Consider the following 24,206-nt stretch of genomic DNA (forward strand, 5'->3'; position numbering starts at 1 on the left):
TTTCAGTTGGATATCTTTTCCATCGAATAATTTTCGATCAGCAAAAATATATTTATTTTGATAGTCTCAAGCGTAAACGATTATGTGCTAAGTTTAGCCAAATAGCAAAACCTCTTACAAGGCCACGAGCTGTTCCAATTATCGCTGAAAAATAAAAATTATTGGGAGGTTGAATTAGTTTTAAAGGTTTTTTTCGAAGATTTGGGGCTTTATTGTGAAAAAAACGGTACAAAATATTTTATTCGAAGTATTGGCCATCGCTAGCTACAAATTTCGCCCATCTTTCGGGCAATTTCCGGATGCCGTTTCTCCAAAATTCTGGCCGCTGCTTGGCTATCCATGACTCAACCCATATTTTGGTAGCCTCGTACGAGGAGAACCGCCAAATCGAGACTCATATGACGGAACAAATGATAATCGGAGGGAGCTATGTCTGGACTATACGGCGGGTGGGGTAACACTTCCCAGCCAAGCGTTCCAAGGTATTTTTTGACAGGTTGAGCAACATGCGGCCGAGCGTTGTCATGTTGCAAAATAACCTTGTCGTGCCTTTTTACCGTTTCCGGCCGTTTTTCTTTCAATGCCCGGCTTAAACGCATCAATTGCAGTCGGTAACGATCCCCCGTGATTGTTTCGCCCGGTTGGAGCAGCTCAAAATATACGACGCCGACCTGATCCCACCAAATGCAGAGCATGATTTTCTTGCCGCGAATATTCTGCTTGGCCGTCGACGTTGATGCGTGGCCGGGCAAACCCCATGATTTTTTGCGTTTTGGGTTATCGCAAAAAACCCTTCCGATTCCAATGTCCTTGCTTTTGGATCATTCCCATCGCTTTTAGACGCTTGCAAACGGTTGATTTATCAACGCCCAATGATTCAGCAAGCTCTTCTTGGGTTTGGCACGAGTCCTCGTTTACCAATTCCCCCAATTCCGCGTCCTCGAACTTTTTGGGCTGGCCAAGACGCTCCTTGTCTTCGGTGTGAAAACACCACTTTTGAATCGTCGAAACCAGTACTCACATGTTGAAATCGACGGAGTATGGTCTGGGTAGGCCTCCTGCAGCAATTCACGGGCTTGGGCTGTATTTTTTTTCAAATTGAAGCAGAAAAGCAAAGCTTCCCGCAAATTGCGTTTCGACGGCACGAAAGTTGACATACTCGGAGAACGAAAACACTGCGTTGTTTATACTTCAGCGAAATGACAGATACTGATAAACAAATCCTAGGGATGAGGCTTTGTCATGAATATATATTCAGTATTGCCAACGCGATAAAGTGATAAATAGCGCCATCTGTGTGTCACCTTTAAAACTAATTCAACCTCCTAATATGTTTTTAAACTAAAGCTCTAGACACCCGGATATCGAGCAGAGCAAGTAGTTTTATACTCGCTCGAATATTTTTCATTGCTCAACTGCTCAAATGTTTGTTACAAATTTTCAAGATTTTGAACAATTTGAGCAGCTAAAAAAAATACCAGTCTAACGGTTAGACGCGATAGAAGTGAAACCTTCCGTAAAACAAACTGAGAGAGAATGAGACGAAAGCAGCATTAGGAGCGGGATAATTATAGGGTCATTATAATATTGCTATAAAGTTCATATTTTATTTTCTTCATTTTATTATTATTCATCCTCAATGTTTTCAATTTCAACAAATGATACGAGTGGCTTATGATAGCTAAAATATGATACAAATGCTTTGGTTTCGATGTTGTCAACATATCTTTGAAATACCGTGTCAATTGTTGTTTTTTTCTGTCGATATTCACGACACTTTTCTGCATTATTTTTCGGCATAATTGCGGTAAACATTTAAAAATGAAAATATTTACGAATATAAAAATACGGACGCAATACAGCACACGCGGTTGCTATTATGAGCGTCGTAACGCGTATATTACACAGACGTACTAACATACACACAAACATTCGAAGGACGCTTGGTCTAAGCAAGTATTAGGTAGTGTAGTATAGGCATACATAATGCCTTCTCGCTCACCGTAGCTCCGTAATACGCAGGCGCGCACACATACGTACTAGCATACATACAAACATACATACGTATGACGCTTGAACTAAACACCAAAGCAAGTAATAGGCAGTGTAGTATACATACTACAATACTCACTATACTAGCGTGGCTCAGCAGTACGCAGCCACACACATATACGTGTATCAACATATAACGCTTCGTAGTATCCAGTTAGTGTCGCTTTTTCGTTTCATCGAGTCTCAAATCACTCCCAACGATTCTAAAGAAGTTTTCACTTCAATAATCCGTTCAATTCCCATAGGAACGATCTCGATCATTTTTATGGGTATTGGCAGCACTCATATAAAACTTCTGTTCTAGTAATACGAAGAAGAGAAGAAGAAGAAATATAATTGTTTCCATTCTTCCGCAAGAATTGTTGTCGAAAATGCATTCGGAATACAAAAAACCAAATAATCAAAACAAGCATCGCTCAAACTACTCCAATGAACTCAAAATACTTCAGCCCAAGCTCGAACATTTTCGAGTAATGAGCAATGAATAGTAGAATAATAGAATTTGTAATACCAAAAATTTGAGAAAACTTAAATTCTCAAATGAATAACACAGTAAGGTTTGAGAAGTTCACTTAAAAATAAACAAGGCGAATCTATTAAAGGGGGTGTTGGTAAATCAGCTGATTTGTTTTTTTTTTCTTTCGCTGTGTAAATGTAGCTGTCAGCACAAAATAAAACAAGGCGAATTAATTTTTTGTTTTCTACTTCGCGAATTTCTTGCCGTGACAATCAAACGTACAAAACATTGTTGTTGGTCTAGTGTCAGCACCTCTAATAAATCGCCTTGAAAATAAATGTGAATTGTAAATTGGGAGAACATAGTCGATTTATTTATTTTCCAACATGATACTACGCATATCCATTCATATGTACATATGACCAGCAATAAACTGTTTGTGTTAAGCTCATATACAAGTTATTGAAAAATGTTACTCTTTCAATCAAATGCGTCCCATAATAAACCCTTCACAAAGGATTAAAAAATGCATGGTTTGAATATAATCTTTATTTACAAAGTTGAGAAATAAAATCGATTTGCGTATTTTGATGGTACTTATTTTTGTATTTTTCCCACGCTAAAGGACTACCCTAATCAATATGGGCGGTCGCTAACGTTTAGACTCATTAGAGCCACCTCACTGACTTAGGAAAACTTATAATAGACAGAAACAATAAACTTTAAGCATTAAAGATCTGAATTTGAAAACTGCACCTGACAAGCCTGCGATATATGTAAATCACCTCACTTTATTTACTTAAGTATTTTCCGTTTTTTCGTTAGGTGTTTGTTAAACTTTTTACTGCTTTTGAATGTTTTTCTGTCTGTTAGTGTATTTTATAGTCCAGAGTAAAAGCTGCAGAGAAATATAGAAAGTAACGCTGAAAATTATTTATTATGTTTAAATTTGAATGTCTCGCTGACTTTCGTGGGAAAAACAAAATTTGTGTTAACGCACTAATTGAACCACTTAGCTTACAGCAAACAAACAAGAAAAAATACAAGAACCAGACAATCCAATTTCTATGTTCATATAGTATAGTGTTCGAATTTTGGCAAAATATAGGTTTTTGATTAAAGTAAAAGGTAGACGATATACATTTCTAATATCGGAGAATCCGTTAACCAACCAAAACAAGGGATATATCAAATTAAAGGTAATAAGTTTTCTATATTTCATTTATGCTTTATTTTCAGTAAAATTTAACGTTTGCTTACAAAATCGAAAAAGATGTGTATTAACTCCTCATTAAAAACAGTATGTCGTTCGGAGGCGCCGTAAACGTGTACGAAAAACATCAAGGCACCACAAATAGGAGGAGGAGCTCTGCCAAACACCAAATAAAGGGTGTAAACTCCTATATATAAGCGATACATCATTCTTGTATATATGTAGATATTATATATATATATATATATATATAATATTATAACGTTAGCAAATCACCTAATTCTGTCAAATTCACTAATGGCCTCGGGAGACGTTCCAGCATGCTTGACTGAGCTTTGTGTGTGTTAGTGCAGTCGGGTGTCGTCGTGTCACACATACTTGTTGTCGGCTTTTGAATGATGAAAATCAAAAATTTTTGATATTAGCGTCAATCAGCCGACACGCACACATATAAAGTTCTTGTCAAACAATGTTGACCGTCACCAAAGGCCATAAGAGCGGGATAGCGGTTCGTGGATGTTGCCACCTGTTATGTATGTTCTCTCAGTATTTTATTATTCCAAGAACAACATGTATATAACGTATCCGGAGTTGGCCTAATAGTGCTCACACTCACCAACGTAAACGTACGATGAAACTAAGGAGAGCCCCATGTAAATGAATTATCACCGCCGCTCTATTGTTTTGTACGGGATAATAGTGCCAGCACTCACCGACGTAAACGCAGGCCCCTGTCAGCTGTTACGATGAAACTAATGAGAGCCCCATGTAAATGAAAAATTATCACCCTCTCTTCCGTAGTATCGTAGATTCTATCGTAGGAAATTCAGAAATTTCCGTAGAATTGTGTCAGCTGATTGCTCTCTTACCACACACTTTTGTCAAACAATACATTTCAAAATTATTTACAAAATAAACTTAGAAAAATTTTAATTTTTATTAAAATAACTTAAAAACAATGTTGAATAATGATAATTATAGATAAATCAATTATTTCCATTTGATGGTTTTTGGCTTTGGTTTATTAAACAATGAAAAATTGTAACTGATAACGCGGATGTGTGAAAAATCGTGTATGCAAAAATATCAATGGCAACGTTGTGTCGATACAACCAAACACAAACACACACAAGCCGATGTATTGTGTAAATATGTAACTAAAAGAACGCAGTTTTTTTCTACGGGATAAGGTTTGCTCAAGTGCGGTTACTGACTACCATACGTTGGTCAGTGTGCGCACCATAAGTTTTGCTCAATTTTGTGTATTCTACGGGCAACGGAAAGGCACTACGATACGTTGGTGAGTGTGAGCACCATAAGATACATGATATACATACATAGTTAGTACATCTAAATTTGAAATTATTTTCTACATATTCTAATATTTATATGTCAAAGCATATGTACATTACAAAACCCATTATTACTTAAATGAACTATGTGTTATTAAAATTAAATACTTCATAATAATGGGAGTATTGGGGCAGTTATTAAAAGTTAACTCCAAAAATTCTGACGTGAAATGCTTTATTAGGTGTTCAACAAATTTCTAAATCGATTACAGAAATTCGTTTAGCTCATTTAATGCTTAAAACAGAGTTTTCTTACAGATCAGTTGGCTTCCGTATGATCGAGCTTGCACGCTAGCAGTGCCGCAGAAAGATAACTGTATCGAGCACCCCAATTTCCATTTGCATCACTGCTTCATTGTAACCTGCACAACTGGCGTAAATTTGGCACTTACATATGTATAATTTGCAACGATGAAGGATACGGATATACAAAGTGATCCGCACACATCCTCTCCTTTGTTTTATACTGCCTACATCGGTTTCCACAATTTTGGGTAGTTTCCATATCCAGCCTTTCGCACACAAAACACATTTGCCTATTTTTTATTTATTTATAATGCTTCTTTAAAAATATTATTTCAACTTCAAATCAGATATTTAACTCACAATAAGAATGTAAACAGTGAAATATAGATATAAGCAAAATTCGAAGGCGAATTAAGTACTATAGGTGATGTCTTCCAAAAACAGTTTCTTTTTTTGGCCATTTTGACATGTCCGACGTCATAACAAATTCGGAAAGTGCAATCTCTAATTTCATTATTCTTGTATAGACATAAAAATCAAGGCGAACTCGTACAAGGGTGGCATGGTGAAACGATTTTTTGAGGTGTACTAGCTAGCAAACCGTTATTCGGCTCTTAGCGAATTTTACAGATATGCCGACGTCATACGTTTTGTGTTTAGCTAAAGTTAATTTTGTGAAGCACAAAACAAATGGCTTAGAATCTAGGGTTCCCCTGAAATTTTTTTTTCACCATACCTTACGAGCAATCCTTGCAAGGTTGTAGCAGTGCTACAAAAACAAAATTTACGTGAGTTTGGTTCAAGGCGAATTTATTATAGGTGACAGCAACCACATATAAGTAAAACCCTACATGTATTTGTTGTTGCGTTTGGTCCAAGCATCACGTCAAGGCGAATTTATTACAGGTGACAGCAAACACATATAAGTAAAACCCTACATGTATTTGTTGTTGCGTTTGGTGCAAGCATCATGTCAAAATCAGCAAGCAAATGTAAACATACGAATGTAAACATACCAATACATACAAACAAAGCATATAATTTTGACGTAAGCCATACCTACGGCGAAAAATTCAGCTGGGTGAATGCTGTCACCTTATTAAATCCACCTTGCATCACGTCAATGTACAATCGCAAATGTAAACATACGAATGTAAACATACCAATACATACAAACAAAGCATATCATTTTGACGTAAGCCATACCTACGGCGAAAAATTCAGCTGGGTGAATGCTGTCACCTATAATAAATCCACCTTGGTTTGGTTTTTGGATTTTGGTGGTTTGAATGTCAAAATCCACTTATCACTTACGAAGCCCAAAAATTTCAATTATATTACAAACGAAAGCACATTAAACCCCACAAAACGAAACAGAAAGCAAAAAAAAAAACAGCCGTTCCATTACACCAGTTTAAATGAGTACGCATTAAAAAAATTGTTCACCGAGTGAATACCGTTACTTGGCAATTTACAGCTTTGGTAAATTTGACAGGGTTGAGCGAAATAGTTTTTCTGCAAGTTGAGCATAATTGTTTGGCTTTTTTTCTCATTTTAGCAACAGCAGCACGTGCGTCCACAAAATCCACATAAGAGTACATATTGTAACTCCAAGAACATTTGCAAGGCTGAATTGCGAAAAATCCGTCAGGCATAAAATACAAGTACATTATAGTAATTTTAGTGTATGTACTTGTAAGCGCGGGAAAAGTGCAAGTGCAAGTGCGGTTATATCAAGGTGGTTGTAGGACACGGAGCTACAGCAGAAACAGCTAGTTGATACAATAGTAGTAGTTGTTGTAGGCAATAGTAGTAGGAATAGGTGTTGAGAAACCAAAAACAATATGTTCTACTTGATCGGATTGGGGCTTGGCGACCCGACTGACATTACTGTGAAAGGCCTTGAGATTGTAAAGGCGTGCGCGCGTGTATACCTGGAAATATATACTTCTATACTGGGTTGCCCCCAGGAAGAGCTAGTAAGTGGGATTTTTTCTTTTATTGATTTTTATAAATTGGAATTTTGAAATTAAATCAGGAAACCTTCTATGGACGTCCACTGCTGTTGGCAGATCGTGATCTAGTCGAACAAGGTGCAGATCAAATATTAAGAGGAGCTGCCGAGGAAGACATTGCATTGTTAGTAGTTGGGGATCCGTTTGGTGCCACAACTCATACTGATTTAATACTTCGCGCCAAAGAGAAAAGAATTCCGTGCAAGGTCGTACATAATGCGTCTATTCTGAATGCTATTGGGTGTTGCGGTCTACAGCTTTATAAGTTTGGAGAGACTGTATCGATACCATATTGGGATGAGACATGGAAGCCAGATAGTTTTTATGACAAAATCAAATTAAATAGGCTGCACAATATGCATACTCTGTGCTTACTGGACATAAAAGTTAAAGAACCTACTCCGGAGAGCCTCATGCGTCGGCGGAAAGAATATCAACCGCCACGTTTTATGACTGTTGCTGAAGCTGCGCAACAATTGATGGCTATTGTTGAAAAGAAAGATGCGCTGGAACGCAACACTATTCTTAATGAATTTTCACTGTGCGTGGGACTAGCACGGGTGGGACAAGATAGTCAACGTATAATTGTGGGCACATTACGTGAATTAAGCCAAACTGATCTCGGTGACCCTTTGCATTCTTTAGTGATACCGGCTAAAGAAATGCATCCACTTGAAGTGGAATTTCTACAACAATATGCCACATTAAAATTGGAGGATTACAATCACTGAAAACAGCTTTAAGGTAGATTGACATCGCATATTGGTTCACTCAAAGTGACTCCACTGTGATTTGACAATTTCTTCGCAGCAATTCATACGCAACAACAATCAAAAGCGGATCCTCCTAAATGTAATTAATTATAAGAAAAACAAACATTTGAATGCTGTTAAATGGTAATCCACTTAGTTGTTTTTATAATTATGTATGTCGTACTATATGGTGAACAATGTTGTGCATTTGTTTAATTAATTGATGTAAGCCTAAACTCGTTATAAGCACAGTTCAACATTTGGAGAAAGTTTGCTAACTTCTCTGTGTATTGTAATTCATCAAAGGGGAATATAATTATTTTTCCTATAAAATTCTTTAAATACATTTTCCCACGTAGATCATTTATTTCTGTTCTGAGACTTATTTAAAAATATAAACCACGAGCACGCCGCCCGGATCCTTGGCGATCATATAGTACATTGAATTTGTTGACAAAGTGGTTCATATCGTTGCAGCCTTTGGTCATTGCGCCCAAATAACTTATGAGGGCAACATCGTTGCATTGAGTGTACAGCTCCTCCTGAAAAGCGGGACCTTTCATTACAGGTAGTCGATGGCTTAATGCATATGCGTCACGTAAAATCTCTTGGTTTGCCGCCAATTTACCATCCTCAACGTCTTTAATATATTTCAAAACTATTTGGATACGTTTATTTAACATTTTTATAGCGCTATCCTGCGCCACCAAATGTTCAGCAACTACAGATTTTTCTCCAGTCTCGTTAGTGGACATGCGCGCTACGTGATCAACACCGATTCGTTCAGCTTCTTCGGTTGCCAATGTGTATGTCAGTGGAACAAACAACATTGTAGCTTCTCCACCTACCAATTCGATGGTGGACTCGTACAACTTGAGTGGTAGTTGATCAACGCTTCGTGACGATGGGTTCAATTGCAATAAAATAGGGCATTCGTTAATTTGAGCCATTTGTTTTTGGATGTGAATATCAAGGAGTGTGGGAGCCTCATCAGTAGTGTACCATCCTATGAAATCTAAATCGCTAAATACCTAAAATAATATAAATAGTAAAAATATATTTTTTTGGTCATATACGATTTTTTACGTACCTGCTTGAATTGCTGTTCCTTCGTTTGATAATACACCCGATTGATGATAACATCTTTTCCCACCCTGTCCACTCTTAGTTCGAATGAGTTCATCACTTCAATATTACGACCTTTTTGCTTGCCTATCAAAGCGCCAAACACCTGACAAGTTTCACCCGCTTGTGCACGTATGCGCGTCCAATGTTCGGAAATATTCAATATTACCAAAGGATGTAGGGAGGCCGTTACTGACGGCGTTGTGCCTGGTCCAGCCATAATGCTGATGTTCGAACATTTTGGATTATGACTGCATGATGGTTCAAAGTTTAAGTTAGTATCCAAGTCAACGTCCATTTGCTCCATTTTAATGTTTATTTCTTTGTTGAATATGAAATTGCGATCTTCAAAAGCCGCAACAATTTCGTCAGGCTCAGGGTAGCCAACTCTATAGTATGTGAAACAGCTGTGTGGTTTTACTTTTTTCACTCCCTGCAACTGGTTTCCCTGTTAATATTAGGGTTGATTTTTATAAAACCGCTTATATTTATTTGAACATAAATCACTAGGGTTACTTTGTTCCTCCAAATAACTGTCATCAAATATTTTATGAAATGACACACTTGGGGGCAATACACGATTAGGAAATCCTAACCGTACATATGTACATAAATCAAGACTACTCTCGAAATACATTTTTTTCGTGTCCAAAAAATTATTAATTATCCATTTATATAGTATATAGCTTACATGATTGCTTCTTTCACAGCCGATTTGCTTTGTGCGAAAAAGTTGCCTACATTGTTTAGAAGAGTCGATTTTTAGGTGAACAGGAATTAGGTATTTTGTAAGTGAAATTACGTTAAAACTCGAAATGTTGTTGTTGTTGTTGTAGCAGCATAAACATTCCATATACATAAAGGGTGGTTAAGTTTCAAGGGCCGGTGTTGATTTTGAATAAAATACAATTTTTTTCGGAAATTATTGTCATTTCTCTTTATTATGATAATATTGGTATAGCACAATTACGTATGGAACAAAATATCGGCCAAATGGCAGCCGCGGCCTCGGCAGCACACCTCCATCCAATGGTCCAAATTTTCGATGACGTTGAGGCATAATTGAGGTTCTATGCCGTTAATGTGTCGAATTATCTCATCCTTTAGCTCTTGAATTGTTGCTGGCTTATCGACGTACACCTTTTCTTTCAAATAACCCCAAAGAAAGAAATCCAACGGTGTCGTTGACGTTTAGGTGTGGTTCACATTCAACATCGGCCCTTGACATTTAACCACCCTTTATATGGGCTGAATGCTGCTGAAGTGACAGTCCTTGGCTGGATATAAATCCGGGTCGTTCCGGTAACGTAGAACCAACTGCCGTAGGAACTTAAAACTCGAAATAATATTACTTGGTTCTAAAAGCTTTGAATTCCATGCTTTCTATGCATTTTCTTATATATTTGCCATCGTAGATTCCCCACTTCTCTGCTCGCTTGACAAAAAATTTGACCGGGGAGTATCGTTTAATATAATATTTTAATAATAATAACAATGAATTATAAATGTGCAATTGCGCATTTAGCTTTTAATGAAATTCTAAATGTAGATTTGCTATACCAAAATTCTCTACCTAAAAGCAACTAAGCAACTCTGCAATCTACGAATTTTGGTTAATTCGAACAACATTTTTGGAGAGGTTTTGCAATAATGCAAGGATGTTAAATTTCACGGTTTCTCGATAGGTATGGTAAAAAAAATTTGGAGGGAACTCTGGATTCCACATCACTTGGGATGTGTTTTAAAAAATTTAGCTTGAGGTACTGATATATGATAAAAATCAAAACAGCCAATACTGCATATGTTAGCCAATTGTGAAAACGTGGGTGTTTCAAATTAAATATAGCTAATATTTGAAAATCAATTTTAATTAAACAAAACTATTCGCAGCTGTGGTATGGTATGATCACCATATGTGTGTATCAGTACCAGTTAAATTTTGTGAAACACATCCGAAGTGACGTCTGTCAAATTCGCTTAGAGCCGAAACCAAACCTAGTAATCTATCATCCTTGATTCCTAAATCCTAAATTCTATACATCGTGCGTTAAGGCAACTAGCGGTCGAGGCTGTCAGCCTGAATAACAAAGAAAATACTCAATTTACACTAAACCATTTTCCATTTATTAAGTAAGGGCTGCTACAATTACAAAATAAAAAGCTGTAAATATCAAGGTTTATTTTGATTTAAATGATTTTAGTCTTTAGATAACTTTTTCTAGGCAATTAACAGTGCAGTGTAATTTTTTAAGAGTTCTAAGAAATTATACAATAATTTTGCTAATTTTTCTTATACTTATTGCTTAGCTGCTTCTAAAAAAATGTTTACGGTAATGTTTTAGTTCATTAATGGTATCTTGTAAGTCATCCAAGCTTCGATGGGCAAAACGCTTTTGGGGAGCCGAGTTCAGTATATCTAATCTCCATCGTCGACACAATTCCTTAATACTTGAGACATCGATAATACGATAATGCAGGTAATCATCAACGGCAGGCATATGGTACCGTAAAAATAGTCTATCCATGTATATAGAATTACCGGCCAACGGGCATTTACCTTTTGGTACATGTTTTTTCAGATAATCCAAAAGTAAGGTTTCCGCGCTCTCAGGTGTAATATCCGATTCCAAACACTTTTTCACCAAGCCGGATTCGTTATGCTGTTTCATACACCACTCGTTCATGTGTTCGAAAACTTCTTTAGGGTACTTTATAGCGAAGTTAAGACCCTCTGTTAATATATTTAGATCTTTGTCGGTAATCAAGCACGCAACTTCGATTATTTTATCAGTAATCGAGTTCAACCCCGTCATCTCTAGATCCATCCATACAATTGCAGATTCATTCGCTACTAATTTTTGCGCGCACTCCATTTTATCTGTTAAATTAAGGGTATAATACCGCTTACTGCAGGCAGATTTGAAGGGAAACGATTTTATCCCAGCAATTCTTGCACGTGCAAGAAATGTAAATGTTTTATATGCCATCTGAATATTGTGTTACGAAAGATGTATGAGAGATACTGAGAAACATGTCAGACGTATCATTGCCATACTAAAATAAAGGTCGTGGTGACAGGGCGAATTGAGTACTTAAGGTGGCGGCATTAAAAACAGTTACTTTATTTTTCGCCATTTTGACAAGTCTGACGACTGCTCCCTTCACAATACAAAACAAACCAAAAAAGGAGAAATTACATGTTAGTGAAAATTCAGTAAATGGCTTGGTAATATTGTGATTTGTGTGATTTAAACTAATGCAAATAAAGTGTCGTGTGTTAATAGTCCGGGAGCCAGGGGTCATTTTGATCTCATCAATTCATGCCGGCTGATTTTAATACTGAAGGCAGATGCCATCCAATGGATGACTAAACCAACCAGTAGTGGAGGGTATGTTCGTGGGATGCTGCGAAACGTGTCGAAAAAAATTTTTTAACAACTCATTTAATATCGGCTGAAATTTTTTTGTGTATTGTTGACATTTAATAGAATAAAAAATATAGTCAGCTACGCCGTAGAGGGGGAAAATACGTCAGCTGAAGAGGCGAACTTGTAAAATAAATTAAAAAGTAAAACTACACTATGCCAATTGAAATTTTTCTACATACATTAACGTTCTCTGTTTTCTCTTCCCTTCCTTTTGCTTGTTTATATATGGACCCTTACGTCACAGCGAATTCTATTATTCTTGTCATAATGATATACAAGCGAATTGAATACTGAAGGTGGAGACTTCCCCAAACAGTTACTTTATTTTTCGCGATTTTGAGAAGGCTGACGTCAAGCTCTGTTTCAATACAAAGCAAACGAAAGGTGGAGAAGTTACACGGATTGCAAAAATATAATTGGGACTTGTGAGATATAAACTAATGAAAATGAAGTGTGAATAATTTCTTGTGTTTTTAGATGTTAGATAGATGCCCCTCTTGATAAATTAAGGAATTTGTTAATACTCCTTAAATCACCAAATTTAGTATTCTTCAAATGGTTATTTCGTACAAATTACAGTGACTTAGGCGTGCGATATAGAAGCTATTTTGCTAATGATATAACATGTTTTGAAACTTGAAATTATTTTATTGCTGATTGCAATTCAGAAATATACATATACAACCTGTACCGAATTTTCAACATTTGGTTCAGCCTGTGGTGAATTTTTGTTTAGACGTATCAGAGAACGACATACGGAGGGAGATTGTGGATAAATAGAAGAATTAGATACTCTAAAAAATTTGATATAATTTATTTACCACAAATAGTTTAAATATCAATATCCATAATCCGGCATATTGTAAATGGTACAATAGTGTTTTGGAAGTACTATCAGTTGAACTGGAAAATGTCTTTTAACGATCGTCCTACAACATCGAAGGATACTTCATTTGACTCTTTCTATACGGAGGTAAGTATCGGTTCGGAAATGGCCAAATAGAAATTTTATGAAAAAGTGCGCGGGTATAATACTTGTCGTTGCTGAAAAAAATTTGGTGATAAACAGGGATGTGCGCATTGTTCACTTTTTCGGTGTATATTATAAAATATTTATTGTAGGTACATATGTATGCATGTACAATACAAAAATTGTTTGATTGCCGCACAGTACTGAACAACAGAAGCGGAGCGCGTTTATAGCTTTACAAATATTTTATCAACTGAATTCTCCTGAAATTAATCATATTTTGGACATTTCCGCAGGTTAAAGAAATTGAAAAACGCGATTCTGTTCTAACCTCTTCTCAACAAATTGATCGTTTACTTCGTCCAGGTTCCACATACTTCAATCTTAATCCATTCGAGGTACTACAGATAGAGCCTGAGGCCACTGTTGAAGAAATAAAGAAACGTTATCGCACTCTCTCCATATTGGTGCATCCGGATAAGAATCAGGACAATAAGGAACGAGCGCAGACTGCTTTTGACATTATTAACCGTGCATGGAAGGCGCTGGAAAATGATGTAACACGCAAAAAGTGTTTGGACGTTTATGAGGAGGCGAAGGAAAGAACCGACCATATGGTAAGTGTAAATGTTTGATATTATAATAAAAAATGGAAACAAAATACGTACCGTCTGGATACCAAGTCACAAAGGCATTCTGGGAAATTAATCGGCAGATCTAGTGGCCAAATACATGCGCCAATCCCCAGTCTTTCTATTTACTCCACTTGTCTCTAAAGACCTTCAAGCTTACATAAACAGCTTTCTCTTTCGACAAAAATATGTGTCGTTTACGCAATTAAGGCACCCGTATAAAGCTTTTAACCCAGAGTGTGAATACGCATTATATTATATATATATATATATAATTGGCGCGTACACACTTTTTGGATGTTTGGCCGAGCTCCTCCTCCTATTTGTGGTGCACGTCTTGATGTTGTTACATAAATGGAGGGACCTACAGTTTCAAGCCGACTCCGAACGGCAGATATTTTTATGAGGAGCACATGTCCTTTCTGTAACGATCAACTTAACCTTAAACACGTAATAGGCATCTTAGCAAATTTAAATATTAAACATGTAACAATCTTTGGTTCAAAAAACCCCTCCGATCTTTTGAAGAATACCACAACAGAGAATGTCATTAAAATATATAACTTTATTAAGGCAATCGGCCTAATTGAAAGCTTGTAAAATTGTCACACATCCTATACCTTAAAACTTAAAAATAATCTCATAATTACCAAGCACCGAAGGCCCAAGCAGCTAGAGTGCTCTTTTTTTAAGTTAGTGTAATATTTTATATTTATTTAATAAATAATAATAATAATAAATATTGTTACCATTTCCAGATTGCAGAAAAACGGAAGAAACTGCGCAAGGAAAGCAAAGGCTTTGAAAGCATCCCTGAAGATGATCCAGCAAAGTACAAACACGCCGTGTATGTGATGGTGATGAAATTGTTTGCCGATATGGAACGTCGTCGACAACAGTTGGATCAGCGAGATCAAGAGGAGCGTAAACGTAAACGAGAGGCAGAAATAGAGGAGGAAGAGAAACGTAAGGCCGATTTAGAGTGGCAAAAGAATTTTGAAGAGTCGCGTCAGAATCGTGTAAATAGTTGGCATGATTTTCAATCTGGTGCCAGTAAATCAAAAAAATCTAAAAAGCAGAAACGCATGCACGGCATGGTTGTTCCACCCAAGTTTAAACCGGAGTCGCGATAAATGTATATGTACAATCTACGGATACTACGTTTTTAACATTATTTTTACAACTCAAATTTAGTTCATAAAGCATAATACGTAAGCGTTAAAAAGGTTAAATTATGTAAATTGTGTACGTGAACAAGCCTTTATTCGTAAAATACATATGTATGTATTGAATGCCCGTTGAAGTTTAGTTGGCGCACATATATTTAAAAAAACCAACAATATAAAACTGACGTTTATTACATTTTGTAATAAAACTATTTTGTAAAATAAAGCAGACCGTATATTAATTAAAACAAAATTGTATGTATAAATCTTTATTTCGTAAACTTTTTATTTTTTCAGGAAGTTCATTTGCTGTAGCAAATCATAATGCGGTGTACAAACTTGCGGTGAAGACTATGTCTCGTTTAATGGCGGTTGATGCATCTTCCATTTTGCTCTGTAATGTTGGATTGCCAATACGAATGGCAGCAGTTTTAACGTCACGTAGAGTTTCATCCAATTGTTGTATGCAACGCACGATTATACCTTCTTGCACTTCAGTTAATTTCATTATTTCAGCAAATGGCTAATCGACATTAGAAAGGTAGAAAGTAAACTTTTTCAAATTTTTAAATATTTAAATTTTACTTATTTGCTAACTGCATTGGATGCTGTAGTAACAGAAGAAATCAACGACAACGATCTTCGTTGTTTTCTCCAAATTATTACAGCGGACGACCAAAACCATAGAATGTTGAAATAAATAAAATAAAAATAAAAAATAAATTCTTCGGATATAAACAACTTTCAGCGGTATACCTTATTTCGGGCCCATTCGTACACAACTTCAAGTAATCCAAAGTTGAGACGATTATCTGATTCTACTATTGTTTGATGGCGCAGTTCTTCGGCTAAAATTGTATCGTTGATATCCTCGAATTCCTTAACGCACTGCAAAAATTAATTTTATTTCCTCACAAAATATGAAATGAGTTAAATCGATGAAAATTTCATACTTTTTTCAACTTCTCCGGAATCACCGGTTCTCCTTGGATTTTTCCTTGAAATACTAGACCAGAAAGCAGAGCCGCAATTTCCGCGGGTTGGAGATCATTGAACATATTACACAGTATTAATTCCGTTATTAATAGCTCGTTCTGTCCCATTTCACAAGCAACTTTGCCTTTTAAGGTAACTGAGACAAAAATGCAATTGGTTTTTTAGTAAAGAAATGCCATAATTCCATAATACTATTTACCCTCGTCCAAATCATCGATGTAATTAAGCGCACGCAACACCTTCAATTTATTGCAATAATCCGGATAAAGTGAGAGATTTTTAGTCGAATTTTTAAACTTCAACTCCTCTATACGCCGTTCCAACACTTTGCGCTCATAAACAGTGGCGAATTCTTGTTCATAACCAGCAATGTTCGTATGAGGCAATATTGCGAGAAGCTGCTTCCACAAATGCTCCGTGTAGCGAATTTGCGCTAATTCATTCTCCTGACTTAAATTAATCTCTTTTGAGATGTTCATGAATTTCAACGTTTCCGGTTTGTCTATGTAATTTTGGTTGAGTTGTTGTAACTCACTTACTGCCTTCACCACAGTTGCACCTGGTGGGGTATCCTTGAAACGTTCGATTTGACGTTGCTCCCAATTGCGAATTATTACATCGCCATCAACTTTTATGGTGCTTTTCGTAATCTCAACTATATCGACGGCTTTTACATCGATTACGTCATGGCCGCCGATACCCTCGGGCTGGAAGAACTTGTGCTGTGGAGTTAATGACACGATTTTGTAGTACATTTCACTGCGGTGAAAGTTATCCTTTTATATGGAGTAAGAAGAAAAAAAAACGGTATGAGTAATAGTTAGGAATGTTTAATTATAACGGTATTATATTACCTTCTGGTCAATTGCTTTAAACTGATGTTGCAATACTAATAATCTGTATACTGTATCTTTTCCTGGAGTAGATTTTATAGAAAGTATTATACCCAATTTGTTGTAGTGTCTGCCTTGTGTGACCACAAGTACCCTACCAACTTTCAGTTCTTTCGCTATTTTAGGTTGTGATAACAAAAATTTCTATGAAACAAGAGAAAAAGTATTAAAACTATAAAAGAAAATATTTCCACAAACATGCCATGAGACGTTGCCGCTCAGTGATATATTCCTGAGCGAGTTCGTAGAATCGACATAGTGGCTGTAGGTGTTCACCCAGTTCGGGTAGTTGGGAAAACTTGTCTTGCGCCACTTCCAGTTGCTTTTTCTGCATTGGTATTTGAAGCTTTTGATTAAACTCTTTGAAACTGAACTGAATTATGTCCTCTACTTTAATGCTTTCAATGCGCAGGCAAGTTAATATGACGGCATAACGCAATATAAATTGCGATTGTAGCTTTTCTGGTTGGCCTAGTATCATTGAGCGCAGATCCATTGAAGGCGGCACCTGTGCTTTGCACAATAATATCACGGTGCCGTTTTCATCATGTCCTCGACGACCGGCACGACCGGCCATTTGGATATATTCGCCCGGCTTCAGATTTCGCACCTCAATTCCATCATATTTGCGGTGCGAATCAAATATAACTGTACGAGCAGGCATATTGACACCCATTGCAAAAGTTTCCGTCGCGAAGAGTAGTTTAACCAAACCAGATTGAAAGAGCATCTCCACAATCTCCTTTAGTATGGGAAGTATCCCACTGTGGTGAACGCCGATTCCTCGCTCAAGTGAGTCTTTCAATGTAAGAACTTGTGGTAATTGACGGTCCGGTGGTTTAAGCTTTTGTAAGCATTGCTGAAAGAATTTTTGAACAGAACCTTTTTCGCGGGCAGTATTTAAGTCAACTGATTGCAAAGCCTGAAATTAAATATAGACAGATCAAAATAGTTAAGGTACATATCTAAACAAATTTTACCTGTAAATTAATGTCACAGCGATTGCGTGATAATGTAAATGCGACGACGGGCATTTTTTGATTGCGTTTCAGAAAGTCTATCAGCCCAATCCACATGTTTTGATCTTGCTTAGCGCTTACGAAATTTTTTGCTGGCGGACCACCACTCTGACCACCCTTTGATTTGGATTGCATTTCTTTTTTGCGCTCTACCGCCCGCTCGTAATTTTTCTGCAGATAGTTACCATCAGCGTCTACTAGTAAATATATGTCGTCTTTACTTTTTCCACCACAGCCGGTGTAAAGGTAATGCATAAGTGGGACTGGACGCTTGAGTGTGCTTATCACATAGACTTTTCTTTTTTTGGTGCTGCCAACCCAGTCGGCCAATTCTAACGTGTTCGGCACAGTAGCGCTCAACATGATTATATTGACATGGTCTGGAAGTAATATTATCACCTATAAAAAAAAAAATTAAATTTGGTAAATATTGAAAACAAAATTAAGTATTATCACCTCTTCCCACACATGACCGCGCTCAGGATTGTTTATATAGTGTACTTCGTCGAAAATTACGTATTCGAGATCTCGTGTTATTTCACTACCGCAATAAAGCATTGACCGTAGAATCTCCGTGGTCATAATAAGGCACGAAGCAGTGGGATCAATTTGTAAATCGCCGGTTATTAGTCCAACGTCTTTAAAAGTTTTCTTAAAGTCTCGATATTTTTGATTTGACAGCGCTTTAATAGGTGAAGTGTATATTGTGCGCGTTAGGTCCCGTTGTGACAAGGCTATTGCATACTCTGCCACTACTGTTTTACCGGCAGATGTATGCGCTGCAACAAAGACATATTGTCGCTCTTCTAATTTAATAATAGCCTGCTTCTGAAATACATCCAACTCAAATGGGTAGGTCATGGCGGGACACGGAATTTTCTCTTTGAAGTTCAAAATAGGCTGTGAAATATCTACCATTTCAGCCCATTCGCTGCTAAATGCCGATTTTGTATTTGTATTCGATATTTCAAGTACGGGTTTCAGGTCTGCGCTCATAATCTGCTCTTCAACATCTTTAAATTCGGCTGAGTTATTAAAATCAGTTACAGAATCTACTTCCGTAGGTTGTTCTGTCAGTTTAAGCCATTCCTGAACATCGAGATCTTTTTCCAGGTTTTTTAATAGGTTGACGTTATTACTCTCTCCTAACACTGTACCTCCGGAAATCACTTTCAACATGCTATCCTCAAAATTATAGCCTTTTTGAAATCCTGGTGGCACTGTCAGCAGCTCTGTGCCTAAATCCAAGTCAATGTTAGGTTTCATGATTTCTCGTGGCGGCTCGTCGAATCCACCCGGCCAGAAAGGAAAATTCATAGCGGAACCTCGAGTTGCTTCCATAAGCAGTCCGGGTTCCCGTCGCATTGAGGTAGAATTGCATGCATTCGCTCCCACATCTGCTAAATCTACCTCAACAAACTCAATGATCTCGCCTGTGAGAAAGTCACGACGTGGCACCAGTTTGGTGCTGGTAGCACCTTTCGGTAAATGCAGCAGACGAGTTGTATCACATTGTCGCGGTATAATTTCCGGCAACGGATTATGTATTGGCAATTCCGGACTTATAATATAATTTTGCAATTTTTGTATATTTTCATCCATTTTTAAGTTCGAACTTAAATGAATTATTTACGAATGTCATGTTAAAGCACAGAGAGCGCTTACACTGTTCGATAAAATTTCGTATCACGGACAGCAAGATATTTTGAAAACAAAACCAATAATCACCAAATAAAATCATTAGATCTTGTATTTCGAACTCTATAATTATTTTCATTATAGTAATTATTACATACATATGTTCGTAATAGATTGTTTAGCTTTTGGTCTTAATGTGTATGCATGCATTGCTACAATTTTAAACTAATATACATATTCAGATATTTAATTAAGCTTCCTATACCCATTCTACTATTAATAAAAAAAGCGAAATATGTTTTTACAGCTTCTAGTTAACTTCAGTAATCAAAAATGCATTATGCATTATTCAATATAGCGAACATTTCTGTTTCCTTTTTCCTTTTACGAATTATCTAATTGTTATGACAGCATCTGGCCACAAGGCGAATAGAATATCTCAGGTGGCGCTATTAAAAAGCAGTTACTTTATTTTTCGCGATTTTGGCAAGTCTAACGTCAGCTCAGTTTGCTATACAAAATAATCGAACAAAACAAAAAAAAGCAGTAGAAATTGCATGTTTGTTAAAATTTAGTGAATGGCTTGGTAGTATTGTGATTTGTGAGATTTAAACTAATCAAACTAATGCAAATGAGGTGTCCTGTGCTAAATTGTGAGAGTACAAATTAATATAAAACCTCCAAATACAGTTTGTGTTTATGCGGAAGACGCCGTGGCAAGAAAGTATACGTATATTCGTAATATCTTGTGTTTGGTTGTTTCCATTGCTTTCGCCTACTCTTCTTCTTCATAAACAGGTAATTCCCCTTTCTTTTGCTTGTTTATTCATGAATTCGGCGAATTCGGAAGGCACAATCTGTTTCTCTATCGATCTTGCACACGCACATACATTCTGGCCACGGCGTCTTCCGCATAAAAACACAAACGAACTGCATTTGGAGGCTTTATATTCATTTGTGCTTTAACAATTTAACACGCGGTACCTCGTTTGTATAGTTTTAATCTCACAAATCACAATATTACCAGGCCATTCACTAAATTTCACAAACATGTTATTTCTCCTGCTTTTGTTTGTTTTGTTCGTTTGTTTTGTATTGCGAAGGGAGCTGACGTCAGAGTAAAGTAACGGTTGTTTAATGGCGCCACCTTCAGTACTCAATTCGCCTTGGTCTTGAAAGATCATATGCACAATCGACATTGTAGTTATAAGTTAGCGAAAAAATTGAGCAGGTCCTTTCAAATTCTTGAGAGGCCATGAAATTAAAAAAATTTAACACGGTAGTGCACAAAGTAATAATGGCCCCTATTATGAGCAACATTCGATCTTCGACTGTAGTCGAAAGTGCTGATCGAACGAATTTTCATTTGGTATTATGGTGCTCATTCGTCGAAGAATAGGACTATTGTGAATTTCGATCGCTCGACGCATTTACAATAGATAATTTTTTCCCAGCTGATACAGCATATCAAAATAAAAGAAAAAGCGATTGTGTTGAAATTCTTTGCTAACAACATTTTTAAAAGTTAAAAAAAGTATTTTTTGTGAAAATGAGTACAACGGAGTTGTGGTTCGACGATTCATCGGACGATGAAAGAGTAGTGGAACTAGCTAGAAGTAGAAAACAGTTGAGGGGCGCATCCAACTCCCTAGAAATGGCTTCCACTGAGTAAGTTTAGAATTTTCAAAATGTGTTGACGTACTTAATATTACAGAAATTTCCTTGAGACCCTCAACGATGATGCTGAAGATATTGAAGTGGAGTCAAATAACGGAGAAGCAAAAAACATAAGAAATGATATTCTTAGAATATTAAAGAAAAATCTAAAAAGTATTAAATAGAAACCTTTACGCCACAATTTCTGTTTCATTTTTGTTATAAATTTTCTTTATTCAATTATTCGCCATTCGAAAAAAAATGTATTTCAGTTCCTCTACGTATTTCAGCCCATACCTGCCAAGGGAAAATAAAAATGTATTTCTATAAACATCGCAAAAAAAAAAAACATTATTAACCTTAATCCATTTTGCTGCCGTTCTAACTGGTGGTCCCAAGCAATTCAGCTCCGTTGTAAATTCCTCCCATTTTTTTCCTGCTTGTACTTTGGTGGAAATCCCTTTTGCGAATTGTGGATTCTCTTCCATTAATGCAACTAGCCTTTCTAATTGCTGTTTGGTACTCACGACTTTCGACCTGCATAAAATTAACAAAATTAGTATATATTTATCATTTGGTTACTATAAAACAATAAATAATCGCAAACAACTTACATTTTAACAAGTTTTCCCACAATACGCTACACAATCGAAAGCAAAATTGCATTCGACTCTAAATTCGGTATACAACGAAAATTTCGATAGGGTTGCACCGCTCATAATACCAAATTGACATTCGATTTTCGAACTTCGACAACCAACGAATATCGAAGATCGAATGCAACTCATAATAGGGGCCAATGTTATAATATCATAATGTTATAATATCATAATGTTGTAATGTTGCAATTAAAAATGTTTACTGTAAATAATGATGTGAAATGTAAAAATGGAATTTTCGGTTTTCAGTTTAAGACTAAAACATATATTAACATCGATATTAAAAAAAGATCGATAAACTTGTGTAACCAAATTTGAAAAAGCGGTTTTTTGAAACCCCGACCTTTTTTGAATATCCCTATCTCTTAAGCTATTATGGTGCTAACACTCCCCAACTTAAACGTACGCCCATATCAGCTGACACGATGAAACTAATGAGAGCTCCATGTAATGAATTTTCACCACCGTTCCGTTCCGCAGTATCGTAGATCGTTGTTTCACTATGTCAGCTGATACGGGCGTACATTTACGTTGGTGAGTGTAAGCACCATTAAGCTCAATAAATTAAGCCGTAAACGACTAATCCAGCATACATACAACGACTTCTTGACTTGTGTCAATGATTGCCTATCGACTATCTGATGAGTTCAGTGGTTGGTGTAGGTATTGCTGAATATTATTTTAGCTGAAAAAGGCCGCTCAATTTTCAGTGGATTTATGCTATGGATTTTCTGGGCTTAAAGAATTTCCCTTTGAAATTTAAATGTGCTGAATTATTATCCGACTTGGGCATTTTTCTTATTTTAAATCAATAATGCATGAATTAAATACGGTTCGATTTCTGTAATAAGTATAGGTACTTTCCTATCTAAGTGGGGTCTCGAAAACCGTGTTCTTATGAGTCGGAAGCATTGAATTTTAGTTACAAACAACGTCCTTTACGACAAGTTCTACCGGGTAGCAATTTAGGGAGACTTTTGCGGCTCTGTATTTTGACTGTAATCACGGTCGTTAGCGAATAGAAGAAAGAAAATCTATAGAATCAGTATTTTTGGGTTCTTTGCGGTCGGAGTTGATGTATGATCAGTCTAACACTCAGAACCCGTTTGACTTACTTTATGTCACTGGTAACGGATAATCGTTCTTTTGTATACTTTTCATGTTAGTTTTTGGCGATATTAATTGCTCGGCTTGAAGCTGTGGCTTGACATCGGTTAAACTTTTTTATCGGACGTCTTTAAAGCTAAATACACACCAGGCAACCGTTGCAGCAACACGGCCATGTTGAAGCAACCGTTGCCTCTTGTGTAGCTGTGTAGCCAATTGATTTTCGTGTTGCTGCAACCATTGCCTGAAATATCAAATAAATTTGATTTTTGGGATAGGTTGCTGCAACCGTTGCTTCGTGTGTATCATTGTTTACTGCTTTTACTCGTTCAGTTCGTTGAAAACAAGCGAAGAAGAAGGTTCGTGCGGAGTAAAATAAAGTGAAAAAGGAAAAAATGGCAATTGAAAATAATGAAAATTATGTTAATTTTATTAACGAATATAAAAATTTGAGAGAGCTGTAGGATATAAGTAGTAAAAAATATAAAAATAAAAATTAAAAAAAAAAAGCATACGAACAATTAAAAAATGAATACAATAAAATTGATAAAAATTTCAAGTCCGCAAAAGAGTTTCCTGTTGCAAGATACCGCAAAGTTATTGCCAGTCTAATTTCTGCTGATATTGCCTCTCTCATTATGGTATCTTGTTTCGTTATTTTGGCCTTTACGAAGTCCAACAATTTTCTAAACAGGGCTTCATCCATCCTCATGTAATTTTTATAGTTCGCTGGTTCGTTCGAAAATTCGATTTTTTTTTAAAGCCAATTTTTGGACCAAATTTTCTTTCTCTTCTTTTGTTGCATCTCTTCTTCCACATTTTCGTACAAA

General features: G+C 36.5%; 5 protein-coding genes across 7 annotated transcripts; 2 read left to right on the top strand and 3 right to left on the bottom strand.

Annotated features, from left to right (window-relative positions):
* Positions 1-6,785: 6,785 nt before the first annotated feature.
* LOC129253193 (diphthine methyl ester synthase) lies at positions 6,786-8,454 on the top strand. 3 transcript variants are annotated; one of them, XM_054891469.1, is made up of 3 exons: positions 6,786-6,802; positions 6,879-7,299; positions 7,359-8,454. In XM_054891469.1, exons 2-3 carry the CDS (start codon positions 7,165-7,167, stop codon positions 8,064-8,066), a joined length of 843 nt encoding a protein of 280 aa, XP_054747444.1. In that variant the 5' UTR covers positions 6,786-6,802; positions 6,879-7,164; the 3' UTR covers positions 8,067-8,454. The 3 variants fall into 3 exon arrangements, with proteins under 3 accessions (XP_054747444.1, XP_054747442.1, XP_054747441.1); XM_054891467.1 differs by lacking the exon at positions 6,786-6,802 and having other exon boundaries at positions 6,810-7,299; positions 7,359-8,079; positions 8,146-8,454; XM_054891466.1 differs by lacking the exon at positions 6,786-6,802 and having other exon boundaries at positions 6,810-7,299.
* Positions 8,220-9,619, bottom strand: LOC129253192 (COP9 signalosome complex subunit 6). The gene is made up of 2 exons (XM_054891465.1): positions 9,178-9,619; positions 8,220-9,118 (listed from the first exon to the last, which is right to left on the bottom strand). Exons 1-2 carry the CDS (start codon positions 9,517-9,519, stop codon positions 8,474-8,476), a joined length of 987 nt encoding a protein of 328 aa, XP_054747440.1. The 5' UTR covers positions 9,520-9,619; the 3' UTR covers positions 8,220-8,473.
* Positions 9,620-11,308: 1,689 nt separating this feature from the next.
* LOC129249803 (probable oligoribonuclease) lies at positions 11,309-12,247 on the bottom strand. Its single transcript, XM_054889453.1, has one exon. The coding sequence runs from the start codon at positions 12,197-12,199 to the stop codon at positions 11,516-11,518; it is 684 nt and encodes a 227-aa protein (XP_054745428.1). The 5' UTR covers positions 12,200-12,247; the 3' UTR covers positions 11,309-11,515.
* Positions 12,248-13,384: 1,137 nt separating this feature from the next.
* Positions 13,385-15,608, top strand: LOC129253195 (dnaJ homolog subfamily C member 8). Its single transcript, XM_054891471.1, has 3 exons — positions 13,385-13,613; positions 13,907-14,227; positions 15,001-15,608. Exons 1-3 carry the CDS (start codon positions 13,551-13,553, stop codon positions 15,373-15,375), a joined length of 759 nt encoding a protein of 252 aa, XP_054747446.1. The 5' UTR covers positions 13,385-13,550; the 3' UTR covers positions 15,376-15,608.
* Positions 15,609-15,646: 38 nt separating this feature from the next.
* Positions 15,647-19,958, bottom strand: LOC129253194 (SKI2 subunit of superkiller complex protein). Its single transcript, XM_054891470.1, has 8 exons — positions 18,773-19,958; positions 18,278-18,715; positions 17,500-18,219; positions 17,259-17,441; positions 16,604-17,180; positions 16,362-16,540; positions 16,165-16,296; positions 15,647-15,931 (listed from the first exon to the last, which is right to left on the bottom strand). Exons 1-8 carry the CDS (start codon positions 19,916-19,918, stop codon positions 15,728-15,730), a joined length of 3,579 nt encoding a protein of 1,192 aa, XP_054747445.1. The 5' UTR covers positions 19,919-19,958; the 3' UTR covers positions 15,647-15,727.
* Between the last annotated feature and the right edge of the window lie 4,248 nt (positions 19,959-24,206).

This window comes from Anastrepha obliqua, chromosome 1, assembly GCF_027943255.1.
Source record: "Anastrepha obliqua isolate idAnaObli1 chromosome 1, idAnaObli1_1.0, whole genome shotgun sequence".
In the NCBI taxonomy this organism is placed as follows: domain Eukaryota; kingdom Metazoa; phylum Arthropoda; class Insecta; order Diptera; family Tephritidae; genus Anastrepha; species Anastrepha obliqua.

Coding starts and splice junctions, on each gene's coding strand:
- LOC129253193 (XM_054891469.1), top strand. CDS start 7,165: ATGTTCTACTTGATCGGATTGGGGCTTGGCGACCCGACTGACATTACT. Junction 7,300..7,358: donor GTTGCCCCCAGGAAGAGCTA/GTAAGTGGGATT, acceptor AAATTAAATCAG/GAAACCTTCTATGGACGTCC.
- LOC129253192 (XM_054891465.1), bottom strand. CDS start 9,519: ATGGAGCAAATGGACGTTGACTTGGATACTAACTTAAACTTTGAACCA. Junction 9,119..9,177: donor AGGAACAGCAATTCAAGCAG/GTACGTAAAAAA, acceptor ATATTATTTTAG/GTATTTAGCGATTTAGATTT.
- LOC129249803 (XM_054889453.1), bottom strand. CDS start 12,199: ATGGCATATAAAACATTTACATTTCTTGCACGTGCAAGAATTGCTGGG.
- LOC129253195 (XM_054891471.1), top strand. CDS start 13,551: ATGTCTTTTAACGATCGTCCTACAACATCGAAGGATACTTCATTTGAC. Junction 13,614..13,906: donor TTGACTCTTTCTATACGGAG/GTAAGTATCGGT, acceptor ACATTTCCGCAG/GTTAAAGAAATTGAAAAACG. Junction 14,228..15,000: donor AGGAAAGAACCGACCATATG/GTAAGTGTAAAT, acceptor TACCATTTCCAG/ATTGCAGAAAAACGGAAGAA.
- LOC129253194 (XM_054891470.1), bottom strand. CDS start 19,918: ATGGATGAAAATATACAAAAATTGCAAAATTATATTATAAGTCCGGAA. Junction 18,220..18,277: donor GCTGTGACATTAATTTACAG/GTAAAATTTGTT, acceptor ATTTAATTTCAG/GCTTTGCAATCAGTTGACTT. Junction 17,442..17,499: donor CTGAGCGGCAACGTCTCATG/GCATGTTTGTGG, acceptor CTTGTTTCATAG/AAATTTTTGTTATCACAACC.